This window comes from Phodopus roborovskii, unplaced genomic scaffold (genome assembly GCF_943737965.1).
Source record: "Phodopus roborovskii unplaced genomic scaffold, PHOROB, whole genome shotgun sequence".
Lineage (NCBI taxonomy): Eukaryota > Metazoa > Chordata > Mammalia > Rodentia > Cricetidae > Phodopus > Phodopus roborovskii.
In genome coordinates, this window is record NW_026125489.1 from 1,664,253 (window position 1) to 1,687,876 (window position 23,624).

The 23,624-nt window shown below is 44.6% G+C and overlaps 1 protein-coding gene across 1 annotated transcript; it reads right to left on the reverse strand.

Moving 5' to 3' along the window:
* Positions 1-3,709: 3,709 nt before the first annotated feature.
* Positions 3,710-23,541, reverse strand: Nemp1 (nuclear envelope integral membrane protein 1). The gene is made up of 9 exons (XM_051176094.1): positions 23,409-23,541; positions 18,418-18,539; positions 17,458-17,677; positions 15,342-15,414; positions 7,477-7,570; positions 6,989-7,103; positions 6,032-6,257; positions 5,211-5,384; positions 3,710-4,454 (listed from the first exon to the last, which is right to left on the reverse strand). Exons 1-9 carry the CDS (start codon positions 23,533-23,535, stop codon positions 4,283-4,285), a joined length of 1,323 nt encoding a protein of 440 aa, XP_051032051.1. The 5' UTR covers positions 23,536-23,541; the 3' UTR covers positions 3,710-4,282.
* Between the last annotated feature and the right edge of the window lie 83 nt (positions 23,542-23,624).

The window sequence follows — 23,624 nt, forward strand, 5'->3', positions numbered from 1 at the left end:
GGGTAACTTTGTTCTTCCTGAACATTCATTAACATTTACTAAGTATAAACGACAAATACTTTATCTAAATAACACTAAGGCATTACGCATTACCCCCAGGCTAAAACTTAGCTAGTGGTTTCTTGGCCTTGTTATTTCAGCCTCGATCCCATAGACATGGAAACTGGCCCCTGTGGGTTTTAACAGGCTTTGAGGTTCACATTAGGGGCAATCTGTCACAGTGATGCTCAAAGTGCTACTTTCACCATTTTCAAGTTCTCATCAAAGTATGAAAGAGGAAGCTGGAGACGGCGCCTCACGCCTGTAATCCCAGCAATCAAAGACTGAGGCAACATACTCAGTTCCAGGCTACAGAGTGAGTTATACAGTGAGTTCCTGGGCTGTAGGGTGGCCTCCCGTTTAAATGACAAGGTGTGTCAGAGGAAAAGAAGGTATGTGGGACGTTTACGGGTCCGGAGGCCCATGTTTGAGACTATGTACCCGCTCCTGACCCTGCTGAGGACAGGGCTAACACTGGTGTTCATAATGCTTTCATGTCCACCGGGTTCGGGTCCTGCTGTGTAAAGCACCAAACACTATTTTGCGATGGGGGTGGGGGTCTCCTTTGCTGCCCCTACCAATTTAAAATACTCAAACTCAAGTGACCCTCTCACCTCAGCCTTACAAGCTCAGGTACACGCTATCAAGCCTGACTTGCAAACCACCTGTTCAAGGTGGTAAACGACATGGACTCCAACAGCAGCAAAATCTCGTTCAGTCACTAAGACACCAGTGGGTTATCACAATTGGGTAAGTTCCCCAAAGCAATCATTTCTACTACAAGTAAGGCTCAGGCAGACTTGTCATGAACAGCTGCTCTGTGTGAGTGCTCAGGGCCCAGCTAAAGTGAGAGCTCAATCTGCCCCCACTGTCCATCCCTGTGCTCTGATAAAATGCTTCATTCAATTACAGACGGTCGTCTCATATGCTAGACCTGAGTGTGAAGGACACTAGAAGGGTACACTTTCCAACCCTCCTCCTTCACCTTGTACCACTCAGTTCAGGAGTTCTAGGGACACAGCTCGGGACCATTCTAACACAGATGTCCATCTCAGCTCATCTTTTCTTTTCTGGAACAAAAGACTGAGGGTGACTACATAACCCATCCCCAAACCCTTCAGGGTTATCAAGGCCTAGGGGAATTCTCTGGCCTATTTGGGACCTTTCGTTCATCAAACCTCTATCATCTATGCCAAGTGGGGTAGGCTAAACAAAGGGAACACAATTAATAGAGGGCTATGCCCTAGGATAGGATATATTTATGGAAAACAGAACAGTAGGACCAAAGAGCCATCACCAGTAAAAATCACCATTGTCGACAGAAGAAAGCAGGTAGGGCAGAGAAACCAGTTACCAAAGGCTCCGAATCCCCCTTGGCTTTGGTCTCACATTCTATTGAGGAAAGCACACTGTGAGGGTTTATGCCAACTGCCCCTGTGCTCCCATTAATGGGAGCCATGCTCTATAAACTCAGGCCAGACCGGTTAGAAGCAATAGATTTCCAATGCTGAGACCCTGAGCCCTGGAACCAATCTCGGCTTGATAGCTGCTAAGCAACGACGCTGACACAGCAGCAGGCATAGCCCCAGCGTCCGGCTCACCCCCCCCCCCCCACCTCTCAGGGATTGACATCAGTCTGAGTGATGAGACAGAGCCATCAAGCAGCCTCTGGGCATTCAGAGGCTTGGAAGCAGACAGACAGACACACAGGCAAGCAGGGCAAGTCTGTCCTTCACTGTCTGAGAGCAGCTCTCACACACACCAGCACTCAGTTCTCCAACTACCAGATGGGTAAGAAAATGAGCTTGGTTTACTCACAGATTCAAACACAGATACAAACAAATGACCTTGAAACGAAACCCGCATTTCACGGAGCATTCCCCACACAGAAGAGCAAAGTCGTTCAGTGATTCCTCATGAAGATAAACATCTAGTCAGAAGCTCTCTCCCCCTAGCAAGCTGCCACCCCCAGGGAGTCATGTGGGCAAAGGCACCAAGGGCTCCCAAAACCTAACACCACTTGTACAGCTGAATTGTTTTTACACTTAAAATATATGGGATATCAATTTCTATAAAGGAGGTTCCAAAACCATGTGTTTAGCGGGCTTTTGTTGTTAGCAGTGGGTTTTGCTTCGTGGTGCCGGGCGCCTGCGGGACAAGCAGGAGTGAGCACCTCTGAGCTTCATGTCTTGTTTTCAGAAGCTCAGGGACACATTCTTACCATACTTAATTCACAAAGACATCTTGTACTCGGCAGCTTTAACCCATGGCACCTGCTCAGACACCACTCACTTCCTCGTCTTGTTCCCCTTTCTACCAGCTGAGGTAGTTGTCACTTTAGGACAATTTAAGGCTATGGGGACCACTGGTTGAAATAACTCACTGGCCACCTGCAGAGGTGTCAGCCAGCATTCTGAATGCTAGCAATAGGGCCCAGGGTCTTTCAAAATGAAATGCTGATAGCAGGCCTAAAGAAACCCAAGGGCTTCCTTCTTGATGACCCTAAGACAATGAGTCTGATGCTGTATACCTGAGTGAGCACCTACCCTCCTGGCTGAAGGAATCACAGAAGTCACACTTCCTCCAGTGTGACGGTGAAGATCACAATGAAAGAACCAAGCAAACGGCAGAAACCGGGGAGTGTGCCCCCTCATAAATGACCCCATTGGCTTCTAAGGGTCTCCACACGGCAAGGGATGGATGCTGAAGCTGACGTCACTATAGGAAGACAGCATCTCCGTCAGAAATGGAACTGTAAACGAGGACAGTAAATTCAGGGGGAATGTGTCTGATGCTGACAGCCAAGAGTGTTGGAGGCAGGAAAATCGCCTGAAGGTCTATTATCTGCCGCGCAGAGTGTTGCAGCATATAAAGACACTTAACAGATAGTTTCAGGACTCTCAATGGCCACATCTAGGAAGATGCAGATGGTGAGATGCACAAACAGGATGGGTACACAAGGAGACAGGGATAAGGAGGTAAGGTTGATTTTGTTTTGTTTTGTTGTGGTGCTAAAGTTCTGATCAGAGCCTGGCATGCCGGGCCAGTAAGCGCTCTACCACTGAGCTACATCCCAAACCCTGGGAGTTTCTTGATTGTGTAGTACTCAGAGATATGTGATTTGATGGGGGAACGAGGTAAACAAGACTTCTCTCTTCCTAGCTATCATATGAGAACCAAGAAAAAAGGATATATAAAAAAGAAGGCAAGTTTGGCACACCAGCTGTGGTGGCGCACGCCTTTGATCCCAGCACTCGGGAGGCAGAGGCAGGCAGAGCTCTGTGAGTTGGAGGTCAGCCTGGTCTACAATGAGTTCCAGGACAGCCAGGGACAACAGAGAAACCCTGTCTCAAAAAAAGAAAAAAGAAAAGGTTGGCACGGCAAAGGCTCAAGATGAGCCCAAGCTACACAGCAAGACCCTGAGCCAGAGAGGAAACTAAAACCAAAATGGTCGGAAGTAGAGGAACTGAATGGTACACACCCCGCAGGGAAGGAAAGAGACCTTTCGTGAGTGGAAAAGTTAGTGGTGAGAAAAGGCAAGAGAAAAATGCAAATGTTAAATAGAATAAAAACCTCAGGAAATATAAGTAAAACTCAAGACTATCAAATTTGTGACAATTCAAGGTTCAACACAACAGCTCCAGAGGTTTTCATGGACAGCCATACTAATAAATATCTGGGGATCAATAAAGAGTTTGTCACTGTGGAGCACTTATTAATTCTAAAACATGAATTTGCTGCATTTAAAAAAATAATTTGTTTAAAAAACAAGACAGGCAACAAATATTTTTTTCTTTGATAGATAAATCAAGGGTTATTCTAAACACCCACTGGAATAGAAGCAGACAGAAGTAAAAATGGTTCACATTTGTAAATTCCCCTTAGAAGAGGCAGCCTCTGGGCTGAATGCATTACTGCACTTAATACTCATTTCTGAGGGTTTGTCACAGTGACAGAGAAAGTCAGAGGACTTTCAAACAAGAGCTACAATATCACGCTGGCTGTGGCCAACCGGTTTCTTCAGGAACAGCAAAGTGGGCCAACAGCTCACCCGTCAGAAGCAAGCTATCACAGCACTCCCTACTTCCTCCACTCATCCCTCAGGGACCCTTGGAGACCAGGGGTAAGCCCCTCAGTCCCTTCATGTCAGTCGGAGAGCTTCCGTACCCTCGGAGACCACACAGCAGGTACACGTGTATCATCAAGGCACCACGCCAGTCTACGGGAAAACACCTGATCCCATCTAAGTCAGGAAGCTGTTCTGGGTGACAGCAGGGAACTCTGAACCCTCCTCCTCTGAGGACAGCTCCTCATCCTCATCATGGGCAATTATGCTCCCTAATCCATATTCCTGCTCGTGAACAGAGACTTCATTTGGCGTGAGGTGAAAAGAACCTTCCATAAAGTCAGCGAATCTGCAAAAGAGAGGGTTGCTCATTAGGAGGCTTCTTGTCCTTCCCAAATGGCTCTCTAAACAACAGACTGAAAGGCTCTGCATGCTTATAGTTCAAATTATACGCAATCTAACTACATTCCTGTCCTCGCTCTGCAGATACAGAGACTGGAAAAGGAAACAGCCAGGGAACAAGGAAGGACGGGCTCAGCGCCAACACGCTGGGCACTGTCATCCTACCTGACAGTGGCTATCCTGTCCTCTTAGTATGGAGTGCTAAGGTTCCTTGAGTCACCATATTCCTGATAAAGAGATTGGGGCATTACCGTTCTTTGCTTTTATGGCCCTATAAACTTCATGTTATCATGTTTCCAAATTAAAACTTCACATGCTCTTTGGTACAACCACTCCCAATCAAAGGGGGTTAGGGAGCAACTGGGGAGAGCCAGGACTACACAGACCATCACAACAACCTGAAATACGAAAAGTAAGTGCAACATCTTCATCAAACGTACAAGGGCCACACTGAAATATGGTACTGAAGTCTTCTCACTGAAGTCAATACTATAATCAAAACAAGAGGGTGGCTAGCTGCCTTGGGGAAACAGGAACTAGACTCTTGCTAATACATGACACAGATAACTTTCCCTTGACTTCTCCTAGGTTAGCAGTAACCAAAGGGCAAAATGTAACACAGTTATCTAGAAGTATGATCTCTGTTAAAATTCAAAGTCATTAGCGAACCATAAATACTTGGCTTATCAGGCCAAGAGTTTACCTTTTTGGAGACTGAATCCGAGATACAGTCTTCCAGGCAGAGCACTCTGGACTATTACAAAAGTCTCGGAGCTCCTGTAAAGCCTTTTGGGTTTCCACCTCTCCTTGTATCCGATACTCCTCTTCTGTCAGGAGGCGAGGGGGGACAGGCTTTGCTATTGTCACACACATCTTTCTGTGCTCACCAAAATAACAGCACACATCAGTGATCAGTAGCCCACATGCACCCTACCTGCACTTGTTCAGGAGACCCGGCACACACCGGGCAGACCAAACCCCGAGAGCCATCGCCCCCCTCCCTATACACACCCTTCCTTACAGCCAACCCCTGCCATGCCAAACTCTCTTATTTTCCTAAACGACAGACAAAGTATGTATTTTCCAGTAAGTGGGAAAGCAACACCACAATGGTGCTATAATGTGGTTCGTGAACTCCGTCCCTGAACTGAAGGCTCCACGTTGATTATCTGCAACGGAACAGCCATTGACATCCCACATTTACTTTTGCAAAGGTAACGTGCTATAAATGACCTCTCAACATAAGACTGGGATCTCTGGGGCAACCTGGCAGTGACAAGACCGGAGCCCTGAACCTGAGGCCTAGGGTTAAAAACTCTGCAGTCTGTACCACCTAGTGGTAACAGGGACACATGACACTTTACTGGATGCTTTTATTTTATAAAAAAAAAAAAGAAAGAAATAGACTCAACTCAGACACAACAAGAGTGGAGACTGCACAATCCTTCTCACTTACAAAGGTTCCTCTGCTGCAAAGTGTCCCACATCCCACATGTCAACACGAAGTCACACTGCCTTAGTCACCTGTAGGTGATGTACAGCCAATGGATTGGGTACTCCAGGTTCTTAGTACACAGAGCAATGATGACGAGAGCGAAAGCAATGTGTGGTATCTGAATGCTGGCATACATGGAGGCCAGGCCCAGCAGCTGCAGCGCCCAGGTCAGCAGGTTGATGCTGCGCTCGTTCTCCAAGGGCCCATACTTGTAGCACACTGCAAAACTCATGAATCCAACTGTGAGGACATAGCCTGGGGAGGGATCAACACAGCACACCCTTCTTCAGCTGTAGTGTGGGAAGCGGTAGTGAGCTCACTAGGCAGCATATACTGAACTAGGAGATCAGAGAAGACCCCTACTCCAGTCTTTACACATTCCACATACACATGGATCACTCTTATTTTTTTGTCACAAATGTATTTCGTTCAAATAACAAAGGGGTCAAGGAGATGGCGCAGAAGTTAAGAGTATCTATGCTGTTCCAGAGAACCCAAGTGCAGTTCTCAGGACCACATGACATCTCCAGAGGCTCTGACGTCGCTACCCCCATACATATATATAATGAAAAACTAAAATAGTCCACTTTAATCCCAAAATATAAAAATCTACATTAATGTTCTCAAATAATATATCAACTTCCTATCAAGAAAAAAAAGTTTCTATCTGTTTGACCAAAGGATTCACAGCAGTCTTACTTCTGAAGGTCCCCAAGCATATTTAAATTACCATTAATAACACCAATTTAAAGGTTTTTAAATTTTGCTTAATGTAGAAATAAACAACAGCAAATTAAAGTTCTATTCTTATCACCAGCATCTAAATTTAAAAGATGATGTTTAGGAGATACAGTATCAGAAATAAGTAGGAAATTAAAATTTTTACAATTAGCCCTCCTTGTTGTCAGGCAACATCTCCTCACAATCAAATTAACCAAACAGCCTAAAAAACATGCACAAAGAAAAGCCAAGTCAGCAATACTTACCTAGAAGATAATGCCAATAACACCTCCATATCTCTTGTAAATTCTTAAAAACTAGCTGAATGAGGTACAGAGAAAAGGACCAGCCTCCGACCAGGATGACGTAAATGGGGCTTCTCTAGACAAAGCAGAGATGAAAGCAAAAGTTATAAAAGAAGCAAAAGGGACTTTAAAAAAAAAAAAAAAAAAAAAAACACAACCTACTCAAAATGCATGGAAGCATCTCTCTTAAAAAGGTGCAGTTTGCAAGGAACACCGGGAAGATGAGATGCCAATAACTGGAAGGCCTAAGTGTGCAACCAGAGAACACAAAGTGGCTCTCAGTTCCCACTGAGCGAATGGTTTCAAATAAAGAGGCCGTAGGCAAAGACAGGACAGACACTGACTCATCAGCCACGGTGCAAATGTCCAGGGCTCTAAGAAGACGGCAAGACAGTCCATCCTGCAGCTGCCCACGCTTCCTCACACCCAGGCGGAGCTGGACCACTTACCTTGGGCATGAACTTGGACAGCATGAAAATGATGATTAACAGAGAGGCCACAATTCCCACGCTCACTCCAGTGGAATAGTAGAAAATCTGACTCCTGCGGACAGAGTATTTTTCTTGACTATGTAATCCTGTAAGCCTTACAAAGCACCGATAAAACTGAACACTTGACATAGTGACGTTTCAAGACAGCAATTAGAGAAGGAATCTATCATCCTTCAAGCCACAGAGCTGCAGGGTGACACAGCTGTTGATAGACTATAGGATCAGTCAGAATCAATAGTTCCTCTCAATCCCCACTCCCATCTCCTTCTCTTTCCAATCCACCACATGGTACAGACACAGGGCACAGAAAAATCAAGCTGGCACTTGGCTGGAGGCTTCCTTGTGCCTGCTGGGGAGCCCCTACAGAGCCTGAATGGGCTGCATAGGATGCCGGGAAGAGGCCCCACCAACAATCTCAGCCTCGGACCCCGCCGCGTGCAGCATACCAACCCAGACAACATGAGCACACTGCAAGTATGTGAGAGGAGCAGACACTTTAGGACTGGATGTGATGCCCATTCCACAGAAGAGGATTCATATCTGCTAATGTAAATGCCACCAAAAGCCCATGGCTGGGGAGTTTGTAGGCCCAAGAGCTAGCCTTGCTAAATGAATACAATGTGTCTATCAAATCACCCTCTATGATCTGAGAAGGCTGTCTCCATGGTCAACGATGACTACAGAGATAACGCCAGCCATAAGTAGGGTAACTGTACTGTACCATCCCCTCCAGGACTCAGGGAACATCCCACTAGAGCTGGAGGAGGACAAGTGGCGAGAACCCAGACACAGGTATTTGTGACATAGATGCTGCACTTACTCCTGGGTGACCTCAAACTCACAGAGATCCCCGAGTCTCTCAAGGGTCCCCATGCCTCATCTCCTACAGCTACCAGGCAACGGGAGCCACTGGTAAGCTGCCCATGCTCAACATCCAGGAGGTCTGAGACAATGAAAAGACCAAACCTAAGAATAATGGGAATAGGAGTAGAATCCCAGCTCAAAGGTCCAGAAAAAACCTTGTTGTTGTTGTTTGTTTTTGGAGACAGGGTTTCTCTGGGACCCAGAAAATATTTTCAACAAAATCATAGAAAAGAAAATGTTTCTAACCTAAAGAAGGAAATGCCTATAAAAACTATAAAAAGCTCACGGAAAACACTAAACATAACACAGAATAAAGAAGAATATTAAAAGCCACAAGGGAAAAAAGCCAAGTAACATTTAACTTCTCAACAGAGGCTCTAAGAGCCAGAAAGGCCTAGACAGATGTCCTGTAGACTCTAAGAGAACAGACATCAGCCCAGATTACTATACCCAGCAAAAGTTTCAATTACTATAGATGAAGAACACAAGATATTCCATGATAAAGTAAAATTTAAACAGTACCTATTCACAAAGTCAGGCTAAGGAGGTTAACTATACTCACAAAAATAGACAATAAATAATCTCAACCTCTCTCTCTCTCATACCACACACATACCCCCAACATAAAAACAGGACTTAACAATCAACAGTCATTGATCTCCCTCAATATCAATGTAATGGATGCAAAAACAGGATCCATCCTTCTGCTGCATACAAGAAACACACCAACACCAAAGACAGACATTACTTCAGAGTAAAGGACTGGAAAAAGATATTCCAATGGACCTAAGAATCAAGCTGGTGTAGTCATTCTATTATCTAACAAAATAGACTTCAAAACAAAGTTAATCAAGAGACAGGGAAAGACACTTCATACTCAAAGGAAAAAATTCACCAAGATGACATCTCAATTCTCAGCATCTATGCCCCAAACACAAGGACACCCATGTTTGTAAAGGAAACACTATTGAAGCTTAATTCACACATCAACCCTCAACGCATTGATAGTGGGAGACTTTAATAACCCCACTCTCCCTATAGACAGGTCATCCAAACAAAAACCCTGCAGCTAATACACACTGGGAACCAATGGACCTAACAGATATCTAAAGAACATGTTACCCGGACACAAAAGAACGACTCTCTACTCAGCACCCCATGGAAGAGTCTCCAGAATCAACCACCTAGTCAGTCACAAAGCAAGTCTCAACACATAAAGAACAATGAAATAACCCCTGGCATCCTATCTGACCACCATCATTTAAAGCCAGATTTCAACAACAGAAAGCCTACAAACGCATGGAAACAGAACAACTCTGAATGATGGATCAAGGCAGAAATAAATTAAAGACTTCCCAGAATTCAATGAAAACGAATGCACAAAATACCCAAATTTACGGGACACAATGAAAGCAGTGTAAGAGCAAAGTTCACAGCGCTAAGTGCCTTCAAAGAGAAACTGGAGAGCTCATACTAGCAACTTAACAGCACACCTGAAAGCTCTATAACAAAAGGAAATAAACCTACCCAAGAGGAGTAGATAGCAGGAAATAATCAAATGAGGGCTGAAATCAATAAAATAGCAACAAAGAAAACAATACAAAGGAACAATGAAACCAAAACTTGATTCTTTGGGGGGGGGGGAAATCAACAAGATAAACAAACCCTTATAAAAACTAACTAGAGAATATCCAAATTAACAAAATCAGAAATAAAAAGGAGGACATAACAGATACCGAGGAAATCCAAAGAATCATTAGGTTATACTTCAAAAATCTAAAAGAAATGGACAATCTTCTTGATAGATACCACTTACTAAAGTTAAATCAATATCAGATAAACAATTTAAATAGACCTCTAACCCTTAGGAGATAGAAGACACCATTAAAAAAGTCTCCCGCCCAAAAAAAGAGCAAGGCCAGTTTTAGCACAGAATTCTACCAGACTTTCAAAGAGTTAATGCCAATATTCCCCAGATTATTCCACAAGACAGAAACGGAAAGAATACTGCCAAATTCATTTCATGAGGCCACAGTCACTTGGATACCCAAACCACAAAGATTCAAGACAGAGATTTACAGACAAATTTTCCTCATGATTATTAATGTAAAAATAATAAAATACTTGCCAACTGAATCCAAGAACACATCAAAAAAATCATCCACCATGATCAAGTAGGCTTCATCCCAGAGATGCAGGGATGGTTCAACATACGAAAATCTGTCAATGTAATCCATCATTGGAGAGATCAGAGATTCAAGGAACATACCTAAGCATAAAGGCAATTTACAGCAAGCCTATAGCCAATATCAAATTGAATAGAGAGAAACTCAAAGCAAGAGAAACTCAAAAGTCAAGGCTGTCTGTCCTCTCTCTCAATGTCTACCTAGAGCAATGTCACAGCAAAAGGGGACCAAGGGGATATATACTGCAAAGTCAAAGTCAAAGCATCACTTCTTGTAGGTGGTATGACAGTATACTTAAGCAACCCCAAAGATTCTACCAGGGAACGCCTACAGCCTGATAAACATCTTCAGCAAAGTGTCTGAATACACGATTAATTCAAAAGCAAAAATCAGAAGGCCTTCTATATACAAATGACAAATGAACCAAGAAAGACATCACGATAGCTACAAATAATATAAAATATTTTGGGGTAACTAACCAAGCAAGTGGAAAGACCTATATGACAATAACTTCAATTCTCTGAAGAAGATATCAGAAGACATCCCATGCTCATGGATCTATAGCATTAACATAGCAAAAATGGCTGTCTTACCAAAAGGAATTACAGATTCAACATAATCACCATCAAAACCCCAACAAAACTCTTTACAGGCCTTGAAAAAATACTCAACTTTATATGGATAAATAAATAAATAAATAAACCAAAAAACCCAGGATAGCTAAAACAATCCTGTACAATAGAAGAACCGCTGGAGGCCTCACCATCCCTGACTTCAAGCTGTACTACAGAGCTATAGCAATAAAACACCACATGGTATTAGATTAAAAACAGACAAGCTGATCAATACAATAGAGTTGATTAATCCATAGTGGCTGTACCCTTTGGAAGCTGCTCGCCTGTACTTCCTGCCTACCCTAGTATTGTTATCTTCCTTCTCAGATCAGACTGTCACAATTACTGCTCTCTTTTCCTAAATAGAAATACTAGGTACCAGAATTAAATTTTCTAGAACAGGACAACTCTATAGTGATCTCTGTTATGCCTTCACCTAGATATATCATCACTGGATATGTAGTACTTGCCATTTGCTCTTGCTGCCTCGCTGATAATAGGTCTGAAGTGTGTTATGTTCTTACTTTTCCCTTTCCTAGAGCATACTCGATATTTACTGTCTTTGTATATAGTTTTGTAGCAAGCCTAAATCTTTTCTTTAGACTAAAAGGGGAATTGTAGTGAGGAGCCTCCCTGCCTGCACCTGTTGCACTGACCACAGCCATTGGGGTGTAGGGACAGGGGAGGGTGTGGCCTGGGGGACTAGGTCTGGGGTCCCTGACCCCCAGCTTGCTCTCTTGCTTTCTGGTCAGAGGCTCCGGAGGCATCCTTAGGATGGGAACCTGCGGCGGTCATCTGTTTCTGGTGTAAGTGATTTCTCCCCGAATAAACATCCAGATTCTCACTTGCCACGCTTAAGTCTGCACTCCCACCGGCAATGGAGGAGCGTTCCCCTTGCTCCACACCCTTGCCAGCATGAGCTGTCACTTGTGTTTTTATCCTAGCCATTCTGACAGGTGTAAGATGAAACAGAATGGGTTGGGTGAAGAGTGTTGGGAACGATGACTGGAATTAGGGGTCAAAGTGGCACACAACCTATGGGAGCACCCAACCACTACTAGTGAAAATTGAAACCCACATCACGAGAGGGAGCCCAGCCAGACACTGCCTGGAGGACCAGGAGCCAGAGCCTGGATAAGCCAACCAACAAGGGTAAAATCAAACATGACAGACCAATAAGTAAATAAAGGCAGTGAAACGATTCCTAATGATATCATGCTATTCTTGCAGACCCAAACCTAGCATACTCATCATCAGAGAGGCTTCATCCAGCAACTGATGGGAGTTGCAGAGACCCTAGCCAAATATTAGGCAGAGCTTGGGGAATACTGCAAGAGGGAGAGGAAGGATTGTAGGAGACAGAGGGGTCAAGGACACAAGAAAACCCACAGAATCAACTAAGCAGGGCTCACAGGGGCTCACCGGAAAACAGGGAGCCCGTATGAGTCTGAGCTACATCCTCTGCATACATGTTATACTTGTATAACTTGGTCTTCTTGTGAGCATGGGGGCTGTCTCTGACTCCTTCTGCCTATTTTGAGGACCCTTTTCTTCCTACTGGGTTTCCCTGTCCAACTTTAATATGAGGGGAGGTGCCTAATCTTATTATAACCTGACAGGCCATCTTTGGTTGATATCCCTAAAAAGGCCTGCCCTTTTCTGAAGGGAAAGAAAGAGGAGTTGATTTTTGGGGAGAGAAGATGTGGAGGGTAGGGACTGGGAGGAGAGGAGGGTGGGAGGGAAAACCCGCAGAGTGGAAGCAATATATGACAGATTAAAAAAAAAAAAAAAAAAAAAAGGCTAATTGGGTACTGTAGTAAACATGATCAAAATGAATTATGTACATTATGGACATGTCAATAATGCAACCCATCCTTATTTATAATTCGTATATGCTAATAAAAACATTTTTAAAAGAAACAAAATAACTCTTCTGAGGTACTGGACAGCTTGTCTGGGGAGAGAAGGGACAGGAGCAAGCCCAAGTAGAGGCTGGAAAGTGAATAGGGCAGACTACCCAGACACACAGAAGTCCTACTGCCGTTCCAAGCTCTTTTAGTCACTTTCCCCTGAATCTGAGCTTCTCTCGGGGGCCCTGAAATAAAGAACTTCTCTCAGTCCAATATGGCTCAACTTCAAATTCCAATTGTTTCACTCAATATTTACTTATCTGTATATTTCTTATTTAAATCTTTTTCATACAAAAATACTAAGACAAAACAAGTAGGCGCACAACCCCACCCCCCAAAAAAACCTTCAAGGAGTTCTTTTTGTGTTGGTGTTGGCCAAATACTCCTGGGCATGAAACCTGTCCTCAAGTATGGTTGCTACACAGAAAGATCCTTTGTTAAGAGAAAACGTATTTTCCTTTTCCCAGCAGGCATAAACTGCAACTAGTTTCTTGGTTAGGGGTGGAACTTTGCATCCATTTCCCCTTCTCAATGCTGGGATTTTGAGTGGTTTGAATTTGTATGGTGTTGTAGAATATTACTTTAAGGTATCTTACATTTGTTTATGCTCTGGAAATTTGTTTAATGAGGCAAAGATGTGCTGCTTTTGTTTATAGTGCATCTGTTTAACTCTGAAGCTGTGATTCTTTGTTTACTTATCTAAAACACCTGACAGTCTAATAAAGAGCTGAACGGCCAATAGCAAGGCAGGAGAAAGGATAGGTGGGGCTGGCAAGCAGAGAGGATAAACAGAAGGAGAAATCTGCAAGAACGAAAAAGGAATGGCGAGAACAAGGAGAGGAAGATGTCAGGAACCAGCCATCCAAAGAGTAAGAGTCAAAGAAAGATTTATGGAAGAAAAGGAAAGGAAAAAGCTCACAGGTAAAAGGTAGACAGGATAATTTAGGTTAAGAAAAGCTGGCAAGAAACAAGCCAAGTTAAAGGTAGGTATCCATAAGTAAGAATAAAGCCTCCGAGTCATGATTTGGAAGCCGGGTAGCAGGCCCTCAAAGGAGCCAAAGAGCAGAGTAAAAACAACGGTGTGGGCCTTGTTAATACGCCATCACCCGCTGTGTCCTGCAGACACCCGCCACCTGGTGCTGGTGCTCTCACAGTTGCACCTCCTCTCCACACTTACCTGCTCAACACAAAATATAACACAAAAATATAACTTAAGCCCTGAGCTGGAGGGGAGAAGCTTGATAAAGACACCTGTTCAGGGGTAAATGCTCCAGTCTCTCGCTCTTCTGGTAATTGCTATGTGGTGCAGAGGAAGCTTCTCTGACGTGGACTGAATAAGGCACTGATCAACTGTATAGCAATATGTCACCAGGAGTCACTTTCCTGCTATGTCCTTTCAGCAGAACAACACTGGAGCCTACGACTATCTACTCTCAGGTTCTTGGCTGTTTTAGCAGCATTGGATGTAAGTATTTCATCTCAGTGAGTGGGCCTTTATATTAGCGCACATCACTTCTGCCTATCACAGCTAGTAGGTTTCTAAAAATAGAAAACGATCAAGTAATTGATATTTGTTTTACATCTGTGCAGCATGAAACCCATCAATGTACAATTTAGCAGCAATTTCATTATATAAATCTCTACAATAACATTACTTCTAATTGATAATCAACTTTATAATACTAGGTAATTAGTTAACCTAATGACGTTACCTAATGAGAAAGTGCATTAATTAACAGTCATATTCAAATCAGGAAAAGAATTCTATCTTTAAAATACCCAAGCAGGGCCAGAGGGATGGCTGGGCTCTTTCAAGTGTTTGTTTCTCTTTCAGAAGACCTGAGTTCTATCCCCAGCACCCAGGTCAGACTGCTAACAATCACCTATAATTGGTCCAGGGGACCCAATGCCGTCTTTTGGCCTCTGCAGGTACCGCACACATGGACAGAGACACACAGATAAACAATTTAAAAAAACAAAAAGAAATATCTGGGTTTGGTGGTATACACCTTTAATCCCATCACTTAGGAGACAGAGGCAGCTAAAGTTTGTGGCCAGTCTGGCCTACATCCTGAGTTCTAGGCCAGCCAGCACTACATAGTTGAGACCCTACCTCAAACAAAATAAATCTGAAAAATATCCAAGCAGGCAAGATCTAAGTCACACAGGTCCTGGAAAAGGGAATTGCAGTAGTACTTAAAATTCTTATAAGTCAAACAATATCAGTGTCTTATCAAGTCCACACTTACCTGCTCAACAAGTCTCCACAAAAAAATAACATAAGTCCAAGGAGGAAAATAAGGAAGAATTTGGGGTCAAATCCTAAAACAAATGAAAATTTTGCTTAGTAGAAGAGCCAATAAAAGGTGACATCAGTATTACTGGTCAACTACAGTAAATAGCCCAACTAAATGGCAGTATAGATATCACACAAATCCTGGGCCTCCTTCCAAATAGAAACTGTAATTAGGTTTCTGTCTAGTATGGACCTTCCTGAATATCTTACTCTTATTTTGACTTCCTCTACTAAGGCTTATTTAAAAAACAAACAAACAAACCTGGACTAAGCTAAACATGATGCCATCATCATCTCACATACTCACACACTTGTCACAGGCGGGGAACTTGAGAAAGGGCCTACAACCTTGGGTGTGGCCCATGTCCGCCATGTGGCCTTCTGGCCCGACCACACCTCCTTCTTTGCTTCACTATACAGCACTGTGCTGAGAGTCCCCCACCCCGCCAAACATCTCTCTCTCACCCAGACCCCAGCAGACACTGCTGACACACCAGAGCATTCCATGGCTGTGACATTCAAAAGCCGAGTCTAAGGAAGGCCCAGAAACAGACAGGAGCTGAGATAATTAAATGCAGAAGGAACACGGACAGACAGGCCAGCCCTACTGTTGTAGACTACTACTTTAGCCAAGCAAAGATGTGCTACAGTGTGTGCTACAGAAGTTACTTAACTGTGTAAAGGGGTGTTGCTTTTGTTTGTGCGGCATTGTTTAACTATGGGAAGGCATGCTGCTGATTCACCTTGCCTGCCTAACTCAAGGATCTCTTCTGAAGACAGAAAGGGGGGCTACGGGAAGGATATAAAGTAGATTAGTGAATCTACTTTTAAACTAAAAGGCAACTGTTAAATCTCAAACATTTTACATTGGTATGCACTTTGGTATATTGATATAAGTTTATTTTTGTTACAGCATATATATTTATACTCTTATTTAAGGTATTGTACCTAAGCAGTTCATTTAAAAATGTAAAGTTCTAGTTCTTGAAAGCTATTATTAAACCATTTAGGATGTTAGAAATGCAGGTTGGTTAGTAGTCAAATGTACCAGGCCTTTTCTTATCTTTTCTTTCAAGACAGGATTTTTCTATGTAATAGTCCTGGCTACCCTGGAAACTCATTCTGTAGACCAGGCTGGCCCCAAACTCACAGGGATCCACCTGCCTCTGCCTTCCGAGTACTGGTATTAAAGGTGTGCGTCACCAACCGGCTCAGGCTTTTTCTTTTTGTCCGTTCAGCTCTTTATTAGACCAATCGGGTGCCTCAGGCAGGCAAGGTGAGACAGATGCAGCACATCTTTACATAGTTAAACAGATGCAGCACAAACAAAAGCAACACACCCAGTTAAAGAGATATTCTGCAGCACAAACTAATGGAACGTATCGTTGCCTTGTTAAAATAATTCTCCACAGCTGGGAGGCGGTGGCGCACACCTTTTATCCCAGCACTTGGGAGACAGAGGCAGGTGGATCTCTGTGAGTTCAAGGCCACCTTGGTCTACAAGAGCTAGTTCCAGGACAGGCTCCAAAGCCACAGAGAAACCCTGTCTTGGGGGGAAAAAAAGTATTTCACAACACCATACATAACCACAGAACCCTACTGTACAACCACTGGAAGGGCATAACCTTTTGGTAGCAAAACCAATCAGGATCTGATGAACTGCCTCCTCTAAAATTCTCAGAAGCCTTCAGAGAAGGAAATCTTCAACACATCGAGCAAATGAGCCTTAAACTATAGTGCCCTCAGCTCTAATAATTTTACTGCTCACTCTTCCCGTCTTCTCCAGAAGGCATAGACACAACTGTCTGACAGAGTCCAGTAGTGCTGGCCAATCAACTCAGGGCCTGGGAATGAGTAACTACTGAGCCAGACCTTTCATTATTCTGGGCCTAAAGAGTCTTATGTGTGGTGGAGTCTCTATAAGCTGTCTAGAGCCATGGTACAGTAAGACTGTAGTCAAATGCAAAATGGAGTTGTCTTGGCCTGCCTTCTCTGTCTCAGTAACTATACCCTCCAAAGCTGTCCCAGCTCATCATAGAATCCATCAAAAAAACAGAGGTGAGACTTACTCCGGGTCACAATGACACTGTATTTGGTGTCCTTCTCTATAATCTCAACTTTGAGGCAGGTTTTTGTGCTGTACAGACCCACGTTAACATAGGTGTCATTCAATTTCTCTTTTAAAAAAGAAGAAAAAAAGTTCCAGATACTAAACTGCTCGAGCTCCTTCAGCTTCTCCTCATTGTCCACCTGGGTGACTCGGACCAATTTGGAACTATTTACCCGGACCTGTAACATAAATGAAATTACGATGAAAATGTAGGAAATTTTCATAAACATAATTTTCAAAACACCCTTACTGGAAATATACAGAGGCAGCCAAAACATGATTTGGCAAATGATGCTGCTCTAATAGACGCAGCTGCTACAATTTCTTATTACATGGTCTGACTATTAGGCCAGAAAGGGAGTGGGAGGGAGTGGAGTTCCCAAGCAGACAGTATCAATACAGCTATTTACGAAATCACACAAAGCAAGGACCTGGAATATTAAGAAAATTACCAGTCATAAACAGCCCCAGAAAACTGAAAATGTCCCCATAATGACAGGCTGAGAAGTTGAACGCATTGTCAGAAATCACTGATTATGGATAAACATTGGTTATAATGTGCCCCAGATAAAGTATGACTTTTGTTTCCTCTCGTGTGCTGATGTGAACAGCACACACCCTCATCAGTCTCCATGTTTACTGCATATTCTCTGCGACTCTCCAAAGGCTGTCTCTGTTCAATCACGACTACAGCCAGAAACACTTCTTGAGTTATGAAAGAGTGGGTACCAAAGTCATTCTGCCCAGAGGAAGCTTCCCTCACAGAATCAAAACAGAAGAGGGACCACAAGACAAGTTTACATTCAGACAAGCACACCACATCCCAGCCCAAAGAAGGCACGGGGCATTCAAGAGGCTTGAGTGTGCACACTTAAGAAGGGGAGGGCAGCGCAGACACCCAGGGGAGGGCTCCCATTACCTGTATCCGGGTCCACATATCATACCATTTGGGGACAAGCACGTTTTTATAACAGAACTGTTGACTGGAGTTCATATCAACCTGGGACTCCTGTAGCAGGATCACATTTACACCAACTCCAGCTTTATGGGGAAAAAAGAGACACAGATTAAGTAGAGCCAGGCCGTGGTGGCCCACGCCTTTGATCCCAGCCAGCACTCGGTAGGCAGAGGCAGGGGGATCTCTGTGAGGCCAACATAGTCTACAAAGCAAGTTCCAGGGCAGCCAATGTTACACAGAGAAACCCTGCCCCACCCCACCCCCCAAAATAACCAAAAAGCATGAAAGCCCACCAAGGTAAAAAGTCTTTTTTTTTTTTTTTTTTTGTAAATAATTATTTACTCTGGTGGGGGTGGGACTGTCACGATGTAGAGGCCAGAGGACAATCTACAAGTCAGTCCTCTTCATCCACCACACAGCTCTTATGGATTCAATTCAGGCCTTTGTACTCGATGGGCAAGCACCTTCACCCACTGGGCCATCTTGATAGCCAAAATGGTTCTTTGTGAAACTAAGTCTAATTTTTCTTTCATTGCTAATTCATAAGGCTTTCTTCGATTAAGCTACGCAAATGTACATCGCTACTGAGAGACATCCCAACCCAAACTAAGGCTAACTTTGAAGTGGGTAAAGCATTTGCCCCTCCTAAAGACCTGAGTTCATTCTCCGGAACAGATAACACCACGCACAGTAGTACACGTCTATAATACCAGTGCTCCTGCAGCAAGATGGGGTTGGAGACAGACTCCCAAGAAGACTGTGGCTGCTGTAAGTAAGCAGCAGCAAATAAGATCTAGTTTCAAACAAGGTGGGAGGGGACGGATCAGCACCCAAGACTCCCCCGACCTCCACACAAATACCACGACGTGCACATACCGAAGTGCAGGTGCACGCACGTGCGCACACATCAAACAAGAATCCATCACTACCTTCAAACAAAATGCAGTCTATTTACAAACTCAAAGTAAAACCATCCATTGCCAAACCAACTTACACTTATTAGCAACTACTCTCTCACCTTGTAAAGGCCATTATATTATCAAGTGAGTAGTGAGATAGCAAGTAATATGCTGATAATACCAGCTATCTGAAAAACTTAATGCAAGGAAAAGCACCTTTAACTTTAAAATTCAATGGGGCATCGCAGGGTTGCACTCCTTTAATCCCAGCATTCAGAGGGCAGAGACTGGTGGATCTCTTTTGAGTTTGAAGCTAGCCTGCCTCAAGATGTACGATGAGTGTTGGAGAGATGGCTCAGCAGTTAATAGCACGAGCTGTTCTCCCAGAGAACTCCAGAACCCCTGTGGCAGCTTACAGCCACCTGAAACTTCAGCTCTAGGGAATCTGATGCCCTCTTCTGCCCTCAATGGGCACCAGGCATGCACATGGTCCACAGATACACATGCAGACAAACACCCATACACAGAAAATAATTAAAGAAATTAAATTCTCCAATGTCTTAAAGAGATCCAGTAAGATAGTTCTGCAAGTTAAGGCACTTGCCACCAGGTCTGAAGTTTTATCCCAGAACTCACTCTCTTCAGTGATTACCTAACTGCACTCTTCCTCCAAATAAAAGCTTAACCTGGCCCACTTGGACTAAATTCCACCTTAACCCACTGAGACATTCAGCTGGCCCCAAAACCACCATCTTTCTGGGCTCCAATAGGTAATTCCAAACCCATGGCCACAGAGATGTCCCTTGTGACAAAACACATGAGTGCTTCGATCGGGAAAGGGACTTGCACAGAGAAGCATGGGCTGAGTAGGACTAGCCTGTGGGAAGGTAACCACAATCAGAACAGATTATGCACATGTATGAATCTGTCAAAGAACAAATCTTTAAGTTATTTTAAAAACCTACCTTCAATCAGTGGGTGTAGGAAATTACTAGTAAATTACGTGCTGGGACAAACCATTATTTGAAAAATAAAATCCATCCAGATCCTCACCTCACACCAAATGCCAATACAAATTATAAATCAAAGACAGGGTTACCTTAGTAAGACCCCCATTCAAAAAATAAAAGGGCTAGAGCTGTACTTCAGTGGCAGAGCACTAACACTGAGTGTGTGAGGCCCTCCGTTCAATTGCCAGTTTTGCTAATAATAATCTAATGTTTATCCTCCAAAATCCAAAAATATCAATTTAACTTTAGAAATCACTTTTTATCTTATTATTACTACTATTGTGCACATGTATGATGTACATGAATGTGCACCCCCTGGCACTCATGTAGAGACCAGATGACACTTTTGGAAGTCAGTTATCTCCTTCCATTATTGGTTTCATAAATCCCATTCATGGCATCCATTCTGTATGGCGAATTCTGTTTATCCTAGGAACCATCTCACTAAACTGGAATCTCTTAAGTATAAATCCAAATACTGAAGTCAAATGAGCAACACACACACACACACACACACACACACACACACACACACACACACACTTCTTTTTTTTTAAGAGGGGCAGTGGCTGGAGAGATCGATTACTGGTTAGGAGCACTCATGGCTCTGGCAAAGGGTTCTATACACCTGTGGCTGCAGCTCCCGGGGATCTGACACTCTCTTCTGACTGCAGCAGGCACCAAGCACATGGGTGCAAAAACAAACACTCAAACATGAAATAAACGCAATTAAAGCCAGGCGGGGGCCTTCAGAGCGAACTCCAGGACAGCCAGGGCTACACAGGGAAACCCTGTCTCAAAAGAACAGAGAAAGAAATACACCAAAACCTTTCATTTTGAAGTTATATAAAAATCCTTATAAATAAAAATCACAGTGCTAGAGGTGTAGCTTGGTAGAGCTCATGCCTGGTATGTGTACATGTCCTAAATTTGATTTCTAGCACACACACAAAAAAATTTTTTAACAAGTTTATAGCTAGGCATAGAGGTGGACATGCTTATAACCCCAGCACACAGGAGGGAGAGACTGGAGGGCCAAGTTTTTAAAAATCACTCTCTGATACAAAGGGGTAACCCAGGCTATGAACACCTGCCTCATTAAAGACTAATAAAAGAATAAGAGGCCATGAACAAAGGTCATGAATCCTAAGAACTTTCAAGCCTGGAGCTGGGGGGGATGGCTCAGTAGCACAAGGACCAGCGTTCAGATGAACAGCTCCCACACACAGCCAGGCACCCTGAGTGGCAAGCACCGAGATAATCCCAATGCTGGGGACAGACCAGTGAGGGAGGCTGTCTCAAAACCAGGGTAGACAGGGCCTGAACTAGACAACCCATGCTGTCACGCGCACATGGACTCTCCCGGGTGTGCTCAAACCCAAGCACACACACACAAATGCAACAAACTACAAGGGTTTGCCTCTTCATATGCCTGTGTTAATAGTTGCCAAATAGTCTAAAACACAAATTATTCTTACAATTAAATGTCTCCAAAATTTCCAATGACAAGAAGCCCACCCTTGGATAGAGTTCCATTTTACTGTTGGGAGTGCCCTGCTACACTTTTTCCCCTTTACAGCTGAACCCACACAATCGGGTCACCAAGCTGTCCCTGGAGAAGACCTTTCTTCTACTGAGGAAGCCCCCTGAGCCTCCCCTCTCAGAAGGAACTTTGAAGCCCGGTTGTGATGCTTGTAACCCCAGGATTCTGGAGGATGAGGCAGAAACAGGACTACACAGTGAGCAAAACAGCCTGAGCAACAGGGTAAGACCTTGCCTCAGCTAAAAGGGAAGGACAGGGAAGCAAGCAGGCAGAAAAGTCTGGTTAGGTTTCTCTTTTATTATTTGTCTTGAGGCAGAGTCTTGCTACCTAATGCCAGCTGTCTTGGAACTAAGTAGGCCAGGCTGGCCTCAAACTCAACAGATCCAGCTGCCTTGGCCTCCCGAGCCCTGGGACTAAAGTCCTGTGCCACAATGCCTGGCTTTTTGCTGTAGGCGTCAGTCCCTGGTACCCTGCAAATGAAACTTCAGAAAAGGAACCTGCAGATTGTTCTCAGTATCTTATTTCTTAACAACCCAAGGTCGGATTTCAAAAGTTCATCCAGGTAAGAGTCCTTGCAAATGCTGTTCTAGGCCTTGCATCTGCAAAAGCATCCGTCCTGGATACCTACTCCCTAGGCAAAAAGAAGTCTTCCGGCCCCTTTTGAACAAACATGCATCTCATGGGTGTGTTAAACTTATCTTACAGCCACAGCGAGAGCATGTGATAGGCAGGAACGGAAGGGGGCGATACGAACACATAACGTGTGGTTTATAAGCGCTGATTATTTCCTGGAGTCGCTACTCCCTCCAGTGGAAGTTTGCAAACATCGCTTATTTTCCCCGTCCGTTATTTAACAAGGGGGGGAGGGTGGAGAAAGGGAAAAGAAAAATCTGTTTCTTACAAACTTTTCTTTTTCTGGACCGGAGCACAAAAAATAAAGTTTCCTACCCAGCCCTGAGTAGATGACCGTTCAGCAGCAGGTACCTAGGATGTATGTGCTTGAAGTGAAATGAGCAGACTCGGGAAAGATGCCCCACTCGAAGCTGACGGATGGATGGGTGGCCTTTCTACCTTTCCTGGGCAACTGGACTATGACCATTCCGGGGCTATTGCGGAGGAGGGTCTTAATCAGCGCGGCAGTCACCCGGCCGTGGCGGCGCACGCCTTTAATCCCAGCACTCGGGAGGCAGAGGCAGGGGGATCTCTGCGAGTTCGAGGACAGCCTGGGCTACAGAGACACCCAGACTCGAGAAACCATCCGGGTCAAGTCCAGCCCATTCCACCGTGCCGAGACGGACGACACACTTCGCGGAGAAACGGTGCCCACGACCCCTCCGCAGCCCCTGGGTCCGGACGAGGCCGGCCCGGCAGCGCGCCCGCCCGCCTCCCTCCCCCGGCATCGCCCGCCAGGACCAACGGGCCGCGCCCTCGGGAGGAGCCCGCTTTCCCAAAAATAACATCCTCGCACCCGCCCCCTGGCAGCGGCCGCCCGAGCGGTACCTGAGCCGCACACCGCGCAGCCGAGGACGACTAAGAGCAGCCACGCCGCCCCGCCGCCCCCGGCCCCCCGGCACCAGGGCCCGGCACCAACCGCCGACCACTCCGCCACTTTGATTCCTCCCGCCATGACTGCCTCACGCCGCCGCCTCCTCACGTGCTCCTCCTCGGCAACTGCCTCCGGATAGGCAGCGCCGGCAGCCAATCAGCGGCGGGGCC